Source organism: Carassius carassius, chromosome 22, assembly GCF_963082965.1.
Source record: "Carassius carassius chromosome 22, fCarCar2.1, whole genome shotgun sequence".
NCBI classification, from domain to species: domain Eukaryota; kingdom Metazoa; phylum Chordata; class Actinopteri; order Cypriniformes; family Cyprinidae; genus Carassius; species Carassius carassius.
The window spans coordinates 9625379-9642212 of NC_081776.1; the positions used below are offsets into that span (position 1 = coordinate 9625379).

General features: G+C 37.0%; 3 protein-coding genes across 3 annotated transcripts in view; 2 read left to right on the top strand and 1 right to left on the bottom strand.

The window, feature by feature from the left end:
• Positions 1 to 1377, bottom strand: part of LOC132098895 (prestin-like) — a 14669-nt gene extending 13292 nt beyond the window's left edge. Inside the window, exon 1 of the mRNA XM_059505167.1 lies at positions 1222 to 1377. The gene's annotated coding sequence lies outside the window, so the exon portion shown is untranslated. The remainder of the gene's footprint in view (positions 1 to 1221) is intronic.
• Positions 1378 to 3161: 1784 nt separating this feature from the next.
• LOC132098367 (tetraspanin-33-like) lies at positions 3162 to 7644 on the top strand. The gene is made up of 8 exons (XM_059504504.1): positions 3162 to 3268; positions 4989 to 5043; positions 5588 to 5715; positions 5979 to 6053; positions 6434 to 6529; positions 6613 to 6741; positions 6962 to 7123; positions 7300 to 7644. Exons 1-8 carry the CDS (start codon positions 3185 to 3187, stop codon positions 7399 to 7401), a joined length of 831 nt encoding a protein of 276 aa, XP_059360487.1. The 5' UTR covers positions 3162 to 3184; the 3' UTR covers positions 7402 to 7644.
• A 2183-nt stretch (positions 7645 to 9827) lies between these two features.
• On the top strand, positions 9828 to 15695 carry LOC132098899 (protein smoothened-like). Its single transcript, XM_059505172.1, has 12 exons — positions 9828 to 10654; positions 11237 to 11445; positions 11519 to 11728; positions 11864 to 12036; positions 12187 to 12406; positions 12491 to 12614; positions 12709 to 12801; positions 13063 to 13171; positions 13322 to 13507; positions 13683 to 13831; positions 13999 to 14133; positions 14293 to 15695. The coding sequence occupies exons 1-12, from the start codon at positions 10390 to 10392 to the stop codon at positions 14883 to 14885; spliced, it is 2466 nt and encodes an 821-aa protein (XP_059361155.1). The 5' UTR covers positions 9828 to 10389; the 3' UTR covers positions 14886 to 15695.
• The last annotated feature ends 1139 nt before the right edge of the window (positions 15696 to 16834 follow it).

Consider the following 16834-nt stretch of genomic DNA (forward strand, 5'->3'; position numbering starts at 1 on the left):
GTTCCATGGAAAGTAATATGGTTTTATGAATTAATCCACACACCAGTGTTTAAAACACACAACCTGTCCTGAGGACACAGTGTGCAGCTTGAGCAATAACAACATATCTATTGATCCATTCCATTTTATAGCACAGTCCTCTGCAAATCACAAGAGCCTAGTAAAAATGAAATGCACTGGATGTGACTGATGTCAGTGGTGTAAGCCAATGTTGACAAAGCAGTGGTATAAACATTAAAAACAACACAAGATAAACCCATGACATACAAGGGTCATTCCATGACACAACTGTGTGTAATGTAAAAGGCGACTTTTTCTAAAAAAAAATGGATTTAAGTGTTCTCAACCTGAATGTAAAAAATGCAACATTAATAATGTGTTGTATGACGTAACAGGGATGACAGCATCGGAGATGGCAGTTTTACAGTTCTTTTAGCCATTACTAGGCTACAAGCCATTTATTGGAAAGAAAGTTTAATGGTGAAATTTCTACAAAAATCATGTTTACTGCTAATCAGTTGCTGACTGTACAAAATCATGGTAAAAGAACATTAAGACATTTTTTATCAAATTTATCTTATGTTTTGTTTGGTTTGTCAGGATACATTAACTTGTCTTTGAAATGTTCACATTTATTCTGCATGGATAACATTACTTTTCCATTCTATTATTAATGAAATTTAAACCATCTTATTTTTTTATTGTATTTTTTGTATTTAGTGCAAATTCAAAGAAAACGTGCATTTTTGCTTAGAAGCCTACATCAAAAAAAAGTAGAATTTACAGGGCTAGGGACAGACTAAATAAAATGCATTTACATGAAGCATTGTAAATGAAAAAAAAAATGCTACAGGATTTGTGTGAAAAATGCCTATAATAAAACACAGTAAACGCTGCTTTTAGCTATTCCTCGTTTAAGTCATTGTTTACACGTTTATGAGGAAACATGAAAACCAACCAGCATCTGACATATGCATATGTCAACAGTAATGACTGATGTAATGACAGAGTGACTTCCAACATCGTACGTGTCTTTCTGCCACACTTTGTGTGCCCTTTTTAAAACCACAAATAAAAAATAAAAATAATAATTGGAGAAAGAGTCTTCGTTCTTTTCAACTCTACGACTTAAACCTGTTAACACGTACAATATGTTGTAATTCAGGGGTTTTGCCCAATTATTGTAGTTTAAAGGAGGAGAAAACAGTCTAAGCATCTTACCTCTCGCCGCCTCCGTCCTGAAAATGAACCAAGGTCGGTGAACTGAGCCCGTGAGCCAAGAAGAGCGAGAGCGTCGACAGTCCTGTTACTGTGTAACATTAAAGCCGTCATCTGCTGCACTGATAAGCAGAGTTCTACGTACCCCATGCGTCACTACTTACGCCAGAAGAGTAACATGGGACCTGTAGTTCTTTACTAACCCAACCGTATCAGATAAAGGAGATAAATACCGTACACAACACATAATACCATTTGATTGAAGATAGATTGCTAAACGCGTAATTAAAATTTTGTGAGTTATTATGATTAGAGCAAAATAGCGTATTTTATACAAAATGACTTTCCCAAGTACACCGGTGCTTCTCGCAAGTGCGATGTTATTCTGCCATCCTGTGTCACACATATGCAACAACAAGTTAATGTCAAGGTATTATATGGGTATTTTGACCTGTAGTAGCTGGTTTAAGCTAGTTATATAAATAATACACACACCAAATATCAAAAAAAAAAGAAAAAAAAAGTAAGGTGTTTTAAAATTAACTTTTAAAATGCTGCAAATGGCCTAGCACCTCACACTATAGCCTACAAATCTATTTCACATCGACAAGAAAAAGAAAAAAGAAAGGAAAGGAAAGGAAATGAAAGGAAAACATTAAAATGAAAGAATTTCAGTAATATCTGATTTCTGTATCTTAAAAAAAATCAATCAATCAAAATGTATCCTGAAATAATATCATGACTGGCGTCTTTTTTAGTCATTCCATGCTAGTTCAGGATGAACTTGATTATTTTAAGTTATATACAACATCATCATCATCATCATCATAAAGATGATTACGTGCCTAGCAGCATTCAGGCTAGCCTAGAGCTTTAAACAGACAGAATCATTTGACACTTTTAAAAGTAGAAATATTATAATTGCCTTACCTTTAGAGAAAATGCCAGGGTTTAAAAAAAAACAATATCAGCATTTAGCCTACTGTCTTTAAAGCTATATCATTACCCTGGCACATAAAACATGAAAACAGAAATAAAACAGTGGTGCACGGAAAGTATTCGTGACAAATGACAGTACATCAGTCACTCACACAAACTGCACATCCTGGAACTTTGAAATGCCTTTTAATGGTTAGCTGTTCAAGCCTACTGAATTTATTGCACAGAAATATGGCATTGCAATACTGATTATGTATTGTGTAATCGTTGAGCAGGGAGGATGCCATGCCATAAAACTTGCTCTGTCTCCTTTCCAATCCTAAAATACATTCCATTTCGATAACCAAAACTGTGACATCACTCTTAAAAAATATATATGGGGTGTTCTCTGTTTTAATACAGTCTATGGGTGTTCCTAATTGAACAGTTTTTAAAAGAATCGTTTGTTCTTACTGTAAATAACATTTTAATAATCTGAACCGTTTGACACTATAAAAATGCTTTTATGCAATGCAAAGGTTCTATGGATGTTAAAGGTTCTTCATGGAACCGCAGATGCCGGTGATCTTTTTAAAGGGTATTGGTGGGTTATAAGGGGTCTCCAGGAGGGGTCAGCACCTGCACATCCATATAAATTCAGTATGAAGATGACTACTACAGAATATAATACTACAGAGTATGTTTTGCTAAGTCGCACCTAAAAAAAATATTCAAAGGCTCTCACAGGTGACTCGCATAGAGGAAAAGAAGAAAGGAAACTCCCACGTGTGCCCCTGGCGAACATGCGAGCTCATTGACTGCTAAATCAGGAAATGCCTTTTAAAACCACAAGCCCAGATTCAATGCGATCGATGCGTTCTTTTGATTCTAGTCTCTCGAGGGTGTTTAATAATCATCGAGAGACTTGACGAGTCGTTTAAGAAAGAGCCGAGCGAATGATTTGATTCTGCAGAATGAACATCTAGACGGATAAAGTTAGGTGAAGCTGAAGGTTTGTAGGTGAGAGACATCACATACACCTTTGATCATGCCAAGAACGAAAAGCGACGAGTACACTTTTGTCAGTCCAGCTGTGAAATATTTACTTTTCTTCTTCAACATGATATTTTGGGTAAGTGTTGCTCATTATATTATTTTATTATATTATAAATTTAATAAACAGTCATTTTAGTTTGTGTGTTTTTAAAATATAACTTTATATATAATTTACACACACACACACCCACACACACACACACACACACACACACACACACACACACACACACACACATATATATAAGAAACATGATAAATTATCATTTTAACCATTTTTAAATATACACCCTATATATTCTATTACATTATATACAGAAAATATAAATTATTTTTATACTCGAGTTTATATACATATATATACATATATATAAGAACAAATAGATTAAATGCTGTTTATGTACAGTTGTTTTTGTCTCCTCTTCACATGATGTGGTTTAATGATTAACGGTTTACCAAATTATTTTTAAAACTCCTACTTTTAAATGCAAAACCACGAAGCAAGCTTTGCATATATACAAACTGCATTAATGTACTTAGTTGTCTTCCATACTGTATGGTGGTCAAATTAGTCTAACGGTGTTCTAAAAGCAACTTGACCTGTATTCATAAAGACTGACATGTTTTCATGGAGTTTAGTATGAGTAAACACTGAAAACATCACCTATGGGCATGTCTCAACACAGATGTGTATTACTGCACCACAGGCTAGATTCTCAGAGTACCTCGAAAAACTGTGACACACAGTACAGGAAGCTAACACGTTTGATCTTGACTTGATATATTGAGAAACACTTGAGGAACTATATATTGGGCTTGCTGTGTGATAAGATCTTGCTAGAATAACAATTCATATTAGACCTCATCAACAAAACCCTCTTTTGTGAAGTTCTTGATGCTGCCAGTTTACATTCCCAATTTTTTTTAAACTTGTGGCTGTTGCTTAGCAGCAGGTCTCATTGATTCATATGCTGATAGACCGAAGCAGGGTGTTTGGATGAGTGGGGGCCCCATGCTTGCTTTATTTGTTGCCCTCTGGCATTTACTGATTAATAGACCTAAATGAATAACATCTCTTTAGAGGGAGAATCAGACACCCAAAATGTTTAAAACACGCTTTGATACCCCAATAGTTTTGCAGAAAGGCTTCAAAATGACTGTGAACTTTCTAACAATTTATATGGACACCGAGTTGATTTAAGTTAAGGTAAGTTGATTAGAGTGCATTGCATGCTTGCTGGTGCAAATATGCATATGCAAATACCTAAGGAGATTTCCTGCTGAAAGCCTCAAGAACAACTCCGTTTTAACTATAATGCAGTGCAATACTGAGCATTTGACTACTGGGTCTCAGTGTACTGTACAACAGTGTGTTGGTGCACATCTGCGCTCCTTTTAGTGGTACAAAACTATATAGAAAAGCAATTCACCTTTGTGAAACTGAAAAGTAATGCGGTATTGTAGTCATTTGAATACAGGAAATGTTTAAACAAATGCAAACTTGCAATTTAGATCAGCATACAGGAGAGATTGTTTCCTTCCTCTTATAGTGTATAGGACAGTTTGGTTTCAGAAATCATTAACGATGGAAATAAAATGATGTGGAGTTTCATAGGAATCCGATAGCTGTGTCAGTAAAAGGGGGCTACATTGTGTCAGAGTTTCCTATACTCTGTTCTTCTCATGAACTTTATCAAATACTGATGCTGTATATACTTTAAGTACATACAAACTTGGCCTTGGTCAGGTTTTTTCTGCTTTCACATACAGACTTACGGCTCATCTTTGTTTTTTAGTTAATTGCACTGATCCTCATATCTATTGGAGTTTATTCCAGGATTGCTAAACATGGTAAGTGTGTTTACTTGAAAGACCACCTCAGATATCTGTATTTATATAGCTTTCATCCTAGACGTTGAAGCTACTCTATATGGTGATGCCGCTAACACATGCAGTTTTTCCACAAAGCATAAAAGAAGCAAGTAAGCTACAGAAAATGAGCTTATAAATGTTGTATCATAGACTATCTTCATCAAATGAATATAAAAGCAAAGATTTTGTAACTTGCTTCAAGTTGAAGCCATATCATCAAAGATATTCACTTGATAAATTAAGATTCAGGAAGTCTGTTATGGCAGTCACCTGGGACTCATATGGACATCTAGTGGTTGTAAAAGAGCATTATGTTAAAACAGTTTTCAGTAACCAGTGCTTTTGTAGAGAGTCAGCCATTAATAATTTAATCCACAGTGTCTGTTAATATAGGGATTAACGAAAAAAAGTGTATCTTTAATAGATCAAATTGTGTATATCCTGTGCTATAGATAATGATAATTTATCCATAGTGCTACAAAAACTGTCCATCTATCTGATATGTCTTTGTGTTACTCTACAGAGACAGCGCTGGCATGTCTGACGGTAGATCCTGCTCTCTTATTGATGATAGTGGGCATTCTCATGTTCTTCATCACGTTCTGCGGCTGTGTGGGTTCTCTGAGGGAGAACATATGCTTACTGCAGACAGTAAGTCAATAATAAAGCCAGCTGTCTGATCAGAATTGTTACATCAGGACAGGACCATTCCAGATTATATGTGTCATTTGTGTTTTTGAAACAGCAAAGTATCTAGAATGTACCCGCTATGACAGTCCTGGTACAATTTTAGTCAGGACTGAAATGGCTCTTAGTAGAGATAAAACTAAAAACAGCATCAAACAAGGTGCATTTTACATAGAAAATGTGAAGTACACAGCAAATCCTAATAGCAACCTTTAACTCCCTTGCAGTTCTGCATCATCTTGACTATCATCTTTCTGCTGCAGCTAGTGGCTGGTGTTCTGGGTTTTGTCTTCTCAGACAAGGTAAAAATCATCATGAATTAGATGATTCAGTATGCTAATGCCAATGCTACAAGACAGATTCTATTCATTTTGTAGAGCTAATGTGAACTTGGGTTGTATTTACTCAAGTAACCAACACTAATTTAATTCTAAATTCTTATTTAATTCTATAATTTGTTTTATTTATAGTATAGTATTTTAGTGTACTATTAATTCCCCCAGTCTTTGTGAAGGCTTTGTATAGACAGCCATAAGTACACTATGTAAAGTGTCTGGACATGCTGTAACAAAATAAGCAGTCACAAACATTCTGGATTTCTAGTTGACACTGTGCACCCTCTACAGTCTGTCACCTGATTATTTTAATAAACCAACTTTTCAATTCAATTTGTCCTCTACAGGCACTTGGCAAAGTAACAAAAATGGTTAACAATGCCATCAAGCATTACAGGGATGATATAGATCTTCAGAACCTCATTGACTATGGCCAAAAACAGGTCAGGGTTATGTATACATGTATAATACATCATAATAGTGTGTAATAGTTGATAATGGTGTTTTTGCTCTATGATATGTTCAGTTTAACTGCTGTGGGGGGATCTCTTACTTGGATTGGTCTCAGAACATGTACTTCAACTGTTCAAAAGAGAACCCAAGCAGAGAGCGCTGTTCTGTGCCCTTCTCCTGCTGCCTGATCTCCAAAGAGGAGGTGAGAAAATTCTCCAATTTTTATTTTATCATGTATGTAATATATTTAAATATCTGAAAATATAATTGAATCGTTAAATAAATAAATAATTATATTTTACTATAATGTTATAAATTATTAATTAATATATTAATAATGCCGTAATATATTATAAATATATTATTAATCTATTAAATGTCCCTTCCCCTAATACCACTTTTAATATTTTCTGTTTTGTCAGACTGTTATAAATACCATGTGTGGTCATGGAGTGCAGCAGCTGGAATATCTCGCAGCTGGTGCCTTCATTAACACCAATGGCTGTATTGATAAACTGGTGAACTGGATCCACAGTAACCTGTTTCTATTGGGAGGCATCGCTCTGGTCCTGGCCATCCCACAGGTACCTCTTGACATTGAATAATAAGGCAATCTGCTTAAAATTATGTTACACGATCTAAATAATATAAAAGGTCATTGTGGGTGACCTCAGATTTCGTCCGATCTTAAACTGGCTACTTTAAGCATCTGAATTTAGATTTAGTTTGAACTGACAGCTTGATCTCTTCTCTTTTTCAGTTGGTTGGGATCATTCTCTCTCAGATCCTTATTAATCAAATCCAGGATCAGATTAAACTACAGAATTATAACCAACAGCATCGCTCAGACCCCTGGAGCTGAAAGAGTTGAGAAACAAAACTCAAAGCGGATTTATAAGAAAGCTTGGGAACTCGTTGCTGCCTGCAAGTGACTGACATGGACTGGATTCTGAATAAGAAGAACTGGGCTGAAGAACAGGCAACCAAGACACATTTTCATATGTAAGGTCATTTGTATGATATTTTAGAAACAAGAATGTTTGTAGGAATAATGTAAGACAAACTGAAGATCAAGAGGTCAATAAAACTATTTTGGGATATTTAATGAGCATAAAATGTGTTTGTTTTTTTTAGTACAGGATGGTGCAAACAAGTTTAACGTGATATTTATTGATTTCCAGTATGGATATTTTTAGAAACAAACTTTGTGTTTGTAGATATAACAGAATATTAGAAGATTAAATAGAAATAAAAGTGTTTTTATTCACCATGTATTTGCCTAAAGACAATTCACTTTAACAAATCTAAAGAGTCATGTGTGCTTCTTAATTTCCAGATTATTAAGTATTATTTCAAAGAATATATTTTTTATAAGCACAAAACATTCAAAGAGCATTGGTTTTATTAGAAACATAACTCACTCCATGGCATTTGGCTGTCATCAACAAAATCTGATGTGTTTATTTTCCAGTTTATACTCAGACAGTGGTGAGTGTCTTCCTTCTGTTGGGACAATATCATGTTCATTAAGTGGATCTCAATGGATACAAACAAAAATGGATTTTACTTTTTCTGTTGTGTTTTATTCATCCCTTTTTATAAAAATTTTAAATATTAATAAAAATATTTTAAATATATAACTATTTGTCATTCTCATTATTATTATTAATGAATATTTATCTTTTATTTTAACAAAATAATTATGCAAATACACAAACAAACATAATTTCACCCCATTTCATATTCAATACAATATCTCCATTATCAAATAATTCACCTGAAGGACATATTGCAATGCTGAGTTGCACATGGATGCTCAGATTTTTTCATTGGTGGTAAGTTTAAATCTAACATGCGTTATAAAGATGCATTCATAGACATGGGAGGAGATGCATACCAGGTGTAGTGTAAACAAGAGTGCAATACTGTGAGCAGCCGAGTACTGGTAACTCATGAAGCCTTTATCCAGAACCCATTTGGAAATCCAAACAGAGAGTGTGGCTGACACCTTTAGTTTGTAAATATTATTAAATAGCCAGTATGACAAAAAAAAAAATTGTACATATGTATGATGATTAATTTTATTAACACCACAGCAGATGTATTTTATGTCAATGTATAGGAAAGCAATAGACTGTGTGTGTGTGTGTGTAGAGAGAGGGTGGGAGGTAGATGTTTTGGGCAAGGCTCCCACATTTAGAGCTTGAGTGTATTTGTGTGTGGTCCCTGGTCTGTGCCTCTCTCAGACTCATGTTAGACTGGCTTTTTAAGAAGGCCCTGTGTTTGGGAATACGCAGCATAGCTTACCAACCACATCGACACCAACAAGTGCTGCTGTCTTAATGTGATACACCATACTACTCAAAGTTTATTACCCTCCCTTGAGAATTAATTGGCAATAGCCCTGTACTCATGGGAATAAGATTTGAAAGGATTAAATGAGAAACTCAGTCATGAAGCACAATCACTGTAAACATGATTCAAAGTGTGTTAAAGGTACTTCACCAAAACAACGGTTCAGTTTTCTGAGTTGACATGACTCCGCAAGGTTTTATTCCAATTGACACTGTGAAATTGATTAAAGTATTTTTTGCATTACTGTGCATTATTTTTAATATTGCATGTTATTTTATATTGTGTATCCTGAAGATTGCATTCTTCATTACACGACTGTGGATTTTTTTTTTTTTACCATCATTACATTTGTGTATACAATGAATTGCCAACATCCTGTTCCTCTCCTCAAACACGGGGCCCAGTTGCACAAATTGCACCCCCTGAGGACAGCCCTGCTTATGAGATAAGTCATATTTAGATGAAAAGTTAAATTATGACATGGTGTCATCAAATAATTGTGATATAAAACATTAAATGACTATATGGCATTGATATGGTTTAAGTATGACTTTTTATATTATGTAGCAGAAAAGGCAAACTGCCCAAAAATATAAAAAAGCGAAAGCTATATAGTAATTATGTAATTATATATTTTTTAATTAGAAAATTTTTCTCATGTAGAAGAAATAAAGGCAAATATCAAAATGCAGAGGGTACATACGATAAGATAAGACATGAGGGGAAGTATGAGTGAAGCATGTAAATATTCTGTATGCTGGCATGGGTTGCTTTTCCACAGCATGAGGGGGATGGGATGGGAGCAAAAGATTTTGTTATTTGTGTGTGCGTGTGTGTGTGTGTGTGTGTGTGTGTGTGTGTGTGTGTGTGTGTGCACCCACTCCTTGTGCATTCCAGAGTTTGAAAAAAAAAAACGGATTCTTGTGAGAGTGAAAGACATTTTAGGATCACTGGATCTAAGGTGGTACGATGAGCAGATGAGTTTTGACCAAATCTCGTGCAATCTGGTTTTGCTGGAAACTACTACTGAATAAACTGGGGGACGCGGGGGCGCGCTCAAGGGGGACGGAGCGCGCGGCCCCGGTATCAAGTTACAGTCCCAGACTTTTCAAGGCAACATTTCTTCCTCCATCGCAAAAGTGGGGGATGGTGAACGCTATTTCTTTTCTTCAAACTTTTTAAAGGAACGAAAAACGGAGCTGGGGTAAACTTTGTGCTGGAATTTAAAACGCAACTTTTGTTTACACCTTTTACGCAGCGCATTTGTACGATGAAGAGATTTTCAACAGTATGTGAGAGAGAAAGGAGGCATAAAAAACTTTGGAATCGGAAGAAAATACATTTCTTTTAAAGAGGAAAATGTCGAATCGAGAATCTAGGAAATATCCACACTTTGACTTGGTTTGAAACCTTCAAGCGCATCGCGAACAAGTGGAGATCGACAGTTTATTTGGAAACTTTTGATGAAACATCGCTACATTGTTGGGTCTCCAAGATGTCCTCCAAGCGACTCTGCTCCATTGTTGGAGGCTTTTGGATGCTTTGTATCTGGGCAACAACCTCTATAATCACTCAGGCGGTTATCTTGCACCCAAATGAAACGGTATTCAGCGACTTTTGTAAAAAATCGACAACTTGTGAAGTACTAAAATACAATACGTGCCTTGGTTCACCTTTGCCGTACACGCACACGTCTCTCATTCTGGCTGAAGACTCAGAAACTCAAGAAGAAGCCTTGGAGAAATTGGCCATGTGGTCTGGTATGTTACTATTTCATTATGTAATATATAATTATTAGTAGTATTTTTGCATGTTCCCATTTAGAGACAATTACATTATTTTAGTTACTAGCCTAAATAAAATCATTGTAATTTTTTACGTTTTTTTGATTGTATGTCATTTTTGTATTGTTGAATATTGCTGAATACATTATGTTTCCAATGCAATTCACATGCAAATTGGCTGGAATAAAATAAACGTTTTGCCCTAATAATTTTGGCATTAATATTAATCAAAGTTAATTATTATATGACAAAATACAGTTTTACATTACTTTTGTGTTAGTTATTGATGCCATCATGTTCTTAATTGTCATAATGAGCAATTCTCCTCCTTTCTCTCAAGATTTTTGTATTGTTCCTGAAAGTCCATTGCCCATGTGCCGTTTCCTATAAAAAAAAAACTACTGTGCAAAGTCTTTAAAAAGCCACTGGATGTAGTTAAACTTTAATTTTATAAATATTTTTTGACAAACTTTCAGGACATTAACCAGATAGCCAATGAGAATTGGGTACTATTTTGTCATATAATTAATCTCTAATCTCCCAATCTCTTGCGCTCAGGGTTGAGAAACGCTCCCCGCTGTTGGGCTGTCATTCAGCCGTTGCTGTGTGCTGTTTACATGCCAAAATGCGAGAATGGAAAGGTCGAACTGCCCAGCCAGCACCTGTGCCAAGCTACACGCAAACCTTGCAGTATTGTGGAGCGGGAAAGGGGCTGGCCCAACTTCCTCAAGTGTGAAAACAAGGAGCAGTTCCCTAAGGGTTGCCAGGTAAGTCATCCATTTGCATATACCCAAAAAGTTTGGTCTGGATTGCACATGATGTGACCAATTTGACTTTCAGAATGAGGTCCAGAAGATCAAATTCAACACTTCAGGACAGTGTGAGGCTCCCTTGGTCAAAACCGACATCCAGGCAAGTTGGTACAAGGACGTGGAAGGTTGTGGGATCCAGTGCAACAATCCCCTGTTCACGGATGAGGAGCACTCAGACATGCATAACTACATTGCCATCTTCGGCTCCATCACTCTCTTATGTACCTTCTTTACGCTGGTAGGTGATCCGGTGAAGACAGGATTTCATAGTCTCGGGCTGGCTGACTTCCTGGTGCGCAGTATTTCTGACAGGAAGTAGTTTATGCTGCAGTCTTTAATTTTAGATGTTATTCCTGCTTACAATTTCCCACAGGCCACGTTTCTCGCCGATTGGAAGAATTCCAACCGTTATCCCGCTGTGATCCTCTTTTACATCAACGCATGTTTCTTCATCGGGAGTATTGGATGGCTCGCTCAGTTCATGGATGGAGCCCGCAAGGAGATTGTGTGCAAAAGCGACGACACTATGCGGCTTGGAGAGCCATCGTAAGTATGGATTACATTCAATTAGAGTTATGCTGCATATTGCAAATATTGACTGTCAGGAACATTTGATAGCCAATTATTTGGACCAAAAAAATACTTTTTTTATTTAGAATGAATAATGCAGACTTTCCATGGCTTATTTTTCTCTAGATCCACTGAGACGCTGTCATGTGTGATTATCTTCGTCATGGTATATTATTCTCTAATGTCTGGGGTCATTTGGTTTGTTATGCTCACTTATGCCTGGCACTCATCGTTTAAAGCCCTGGGCACCACCCATCAGCCTCTGTATGGAAAAACATCCTATTTTCATCTGGTCACATGGTCTATTCCTTTCATACTGACAGTTGCTATACTGGCCATTGCAGAGGTGAGTCTGCTTTTTTATTATTTTTTGTACAGTTAATATCAGCATATTCACAACGGTTTATGTTGACACTGAAATATTCCACAGGTGGATGGAGATTCGGTTAGCGGCATTTGCTTTGTTGGCTATAAGAACTACAGATACCGTGCAGGGTTTGTTTTGGCTCCTATCGGGGTGGTCCTTGTCGTTGGCGGTTATTTCCTGATACGAGGTGAGAGAGATATTTTCATTCTGTTTGACAGTAGCGCATGGCATGAAGAGATGGTTTTAACCGTGTGGATTTATACAAGAATCTTGTTTTCCAGGGGTTATGACATTGTTTTCCATTAAAAGTAACCATCCGGGGCTGCTCAGTGAAAAAGCTGCTAGTAAAATCAATGAAACCATGCTGAGGCTTGGTAAGTTTTGGATTGCTCTTTAAAATCTTTGCAAATTATTTAGCATGAAAAGCTTTTATTTACAACTAAATGAAATCCACCCCAATTATTGTATTTTTTTCATTTAAAATACAACTCAACTGACAATAGAAATGTCAATAATAATGGTGTACAGCAAGTACTAATACTGCAGCTATTGTAATAACATGCAAATTCTGTGAATCTTTAACTTGTTCATTCATTTAAGAATGAGCAAATTCAATTTATTTTTCCATTTCACAGGTATATTTGGATTCTTAGCCTTTGGTTTTGTTTTAATCACTTTCGGCTGCCATTTCTATGACTTTTTCAACCAAGCTGAGTGGGAAAAAAGCTTCAGGGAATATGTACTGTGAGTCTTCTTCTATCATGTAGCTTTTCTAGACATTTTATGGACATGGGGGATATGTGAGCTGACTTATCTACCATAGATTGTGTTATGGTTGTGATACTGTAGAGGGCTACCTGGACTGTCATGTAACAAATCTAGTTTTTAATACAGATGTGAGGCTAATGTCACCATAGCTCACCAGACCAACAAGCCGATTCCAGAGTGTGCCATCAAGAACAGGCCTAGTCTGCTGGTGGAGAAAATCAACCTCTTCTCCATGTTCGGTACAGGCATTGCAATGAGCACATGGGTCTGGACGAAGGCCACCATCCTTATCTGGAAACGCACCTGGTTCAGGTAGGTAACAAACATACAAGTTTTTGATGAATTAAAATAATGCTATATTTTATGACATTTTATGTAGTACATAATACAAATTTAATACAAATCTATTATTGACATTATTTAACATTTTGTGTGTTGTAATAAATAAAAAAATAATTTGAATATTAACTATTTTTCTCAATCTAAGAATCATTGGAAGAAGTGACGATGAGCCGAAACGAATTAAGAAGAGTAAAATGATTGCCAAGGCATTCTCAAAGCGAAAAGAACTGCAGAAGGATCCAGAGAAAGAGCTGTCCTTCAGCATGCACACTGTTTCTCATGAAGGACCTGTAGGTATGCACCTCCTTCTATATTCTTAAGAACATTTTCTCAACTTTTAGGAGTACACAACACATAGATGGCCTCAAAGCTAAAAGGGCAAACAGTCACATTTGGAAGTGTTTTTGCTCCCTATATTAGACACAAATAACTAACATTCAATTTTTTAACCCTTTGCACAGCGGGTATCAACTTTGACCTGAATGAGCCGTCAATGGAAATGTCTTCTGCGTGGGCCCAACATGTGACCAAGATGGTAGCTAGAAGAGGGGCAATTTTACCACAGGATATCTCAGTTACGCCCACTGGAACACCTGGTTAGTACTCTAGTTTTTAAATAATAATTGATAAATATATAATCAATTGTTAACTGTAATTGATGACCAATAGTAGCAGTTCTGTATAATTTAACAACAACAACAAAAGTAATATTAATAAACAATTTACTATAATAATTAAATGCATTTACCCTACAGTTCCACCTCCAGAGGAAAGGAACAAACTTTGGATGGTTGAAGCAGAAATTTCTCCTGAAATGATGAAAAGAAAGAAGAAGAAAAAGAGAAGGAAGGAATTACGGCCAACGGGTCCTGCAGCGGACGAAGGGAAGACTGCCTACCACTGGAGGGAGTTTGGCCCCAGCTCAGTCCCCCGTCTCCCAAAACTTCCAGGTCGCCAGAGTCTGGTGGCTAACCAGTGGGAGCAGCAGCAACAGCGGCAGGAGGAACAGGATATGCTACCTGGAGCCTTCCCTGAATTCAGGCCTTCGTGTCCTCTTCCTTACCAGGAGAGATATGGTGGTTTGGGATATTTACACAATAAACCCTCCAGCCTCCCCCTTGCTAATCCCCTGACGCTAAGAGATAGCATGCAAGATGATTCAGATGGCTTCCAGCAATCATCATGGCACCCTAATTGGGTTTTCCGGCACCTTGGGCAGGAGGCTTCCGTGATGGATGCTGGCAGGACTGCGGTTGTGCCATGGGCCGATGGCAGGAGGTGTATACCAATACACTCCAGAACAAATCTTATGGAGGCCGAGCTATTGGATGCTGGCTCAGATTTTTAAATCTTTGGAGTTGTTGGTGCTCATTTTGCGCAGTGAAAAGTGCTGGATACTCATGCCAAACAATGAAGCAGAAGTGGGTTCCAGCTGCTGTGCCAGCTCTGCTTGGAATAAAAAAAATTTTATGAACCTCTCATGATAATGAGACTTATGAACTGGATATATGAAACATTATTAAATAGTCATAAAGACATTTGTGCCTTCAACTTGGATTTTAAATCATCCCACATGTGATTGTGGAGACAATGCATATTGTTCAGTTTGCTAGCAGGGCTAATATGACATCATTTAGATTCCTTTCTTTGTTTGGAACAGGTTCTTGTGTTAAGGGGCTTTATTTAAGAATGCCACATAATTCGGATCTTAGCTTAAAGGGGAATTGTGTGATTTCTGCAGCACTGGAGTTACCAAACGAAATCTGCCCATCTGTCATTGGTCAGTAAAAAAGATAGCCCCACCCAGAATACATGCCATTGACTGAGCCAGTGTTGCTGTGTTGGCATAATCAAAAATAACCATTTTTAAAGGGTTACTCCACCCCAAAATCAAAATGTTGTCATTAATAGCTTACCCCCATGTTGTTCCAAACCCATAAAAGCTCCATTCGTCTTCGGAACACAATTTAAGATTTTTTGGATGAAAACCAGGAGGCTTGTGACTGTCCCATAGACTGCCAAGTAAATAACAGTGTAAAGGTCCATAAAAATTACAACAGTCTGCATATGCTCTTCTGTGTCATCTGAGCCACAAGGGTGCACCGTTTTATTTCAAATCAAAGCTAAATACGTAGAAACAGTGCATCCTTGTGGCGCGGAGCACGGTGATGGAGTGACACAGAGGAGACCGTTGACAAAGTAATTATTAAATAATGTCGTTATTTTTGCTTTCTTCGCTTACAAAAAGTGTTCCCATCACTTCATATAACCCAGATTGCACGTCTGATGGCAGATGGAGTATTCTGACTTGACGACACCTTTTCATACCTTTTATGGACCTTGACACTGTTATTTACTTGGCAGTCTATGGGACAGTCTCAAGCCTCCAGGTTTTCATCCAAAATATCTAAAATTGTGTTTTAGATAGATGATGAACTGAGCTTTTACGGGTTTGGATCGACAAGGGGCTGGAGTATCCCTTTAAGATCTCTTGATCTGTAGATGGCTCTGTAACCAAATTTGGCATTTGCCTTCAGATCACCAATGAAGGGTACCAAGTTTTGTTTTGACAGATCGAAGTATTGCCAGGATACAGCCTCTAAGCCAATTCTGGGTCGATGTTGTTAACTTAATGTTAATGTTATATTAAAGGGATGTCCAACCCTGCTCCTGGAGAGCTACTGTCTTGTACACTTCCTTTACAGTCCTGCTCCAACACACCTGTCTGTAGTTAAGTAGCCCTGAACTCCTTGATTAGCTGGTTCAAGTGTGTTTGATTGAGGTTGAAGCTGAAATCTGCAGGATGGTAGCCCTACAAGAGCAGGGATAGGGACCACTGCTATATTGAATAATGGCAAAAAATTATGTTCAGTTAATTCTTTGAGACTCAGTCCAGTGGTCAGTCCAAATTTGGTATAATTATTGACTGTTTTCAAACAGGTTTCCCCATCTGCTATTTGGACAGTCAAACGGACATGCCATTGATTGAGCCAATTATGCTGTGTTGGCGTTCAAACAAGCATAGTGTATGAATCAGTGTGAGAATGGCTTATTTAAAGTTGTCCCGACATATTAAACTGGGATAGGTAAAAGTATGTTTAACATGGAGTTACATTAGCTTGTAGTGGGCCAATAGTCTGTAGTATTACCATTAGTATGAAAAGGAATTGACAAAAATCCTATTTCTTCAGAAAAATAGAATTTATTTAGCTATTATTGTTACTTTTTTGTTTGGAAAATTGCCTGGTGCAATCACAAACGAGTCCACTTCTGTCATTCAAAGAGAGAGAAAATAAA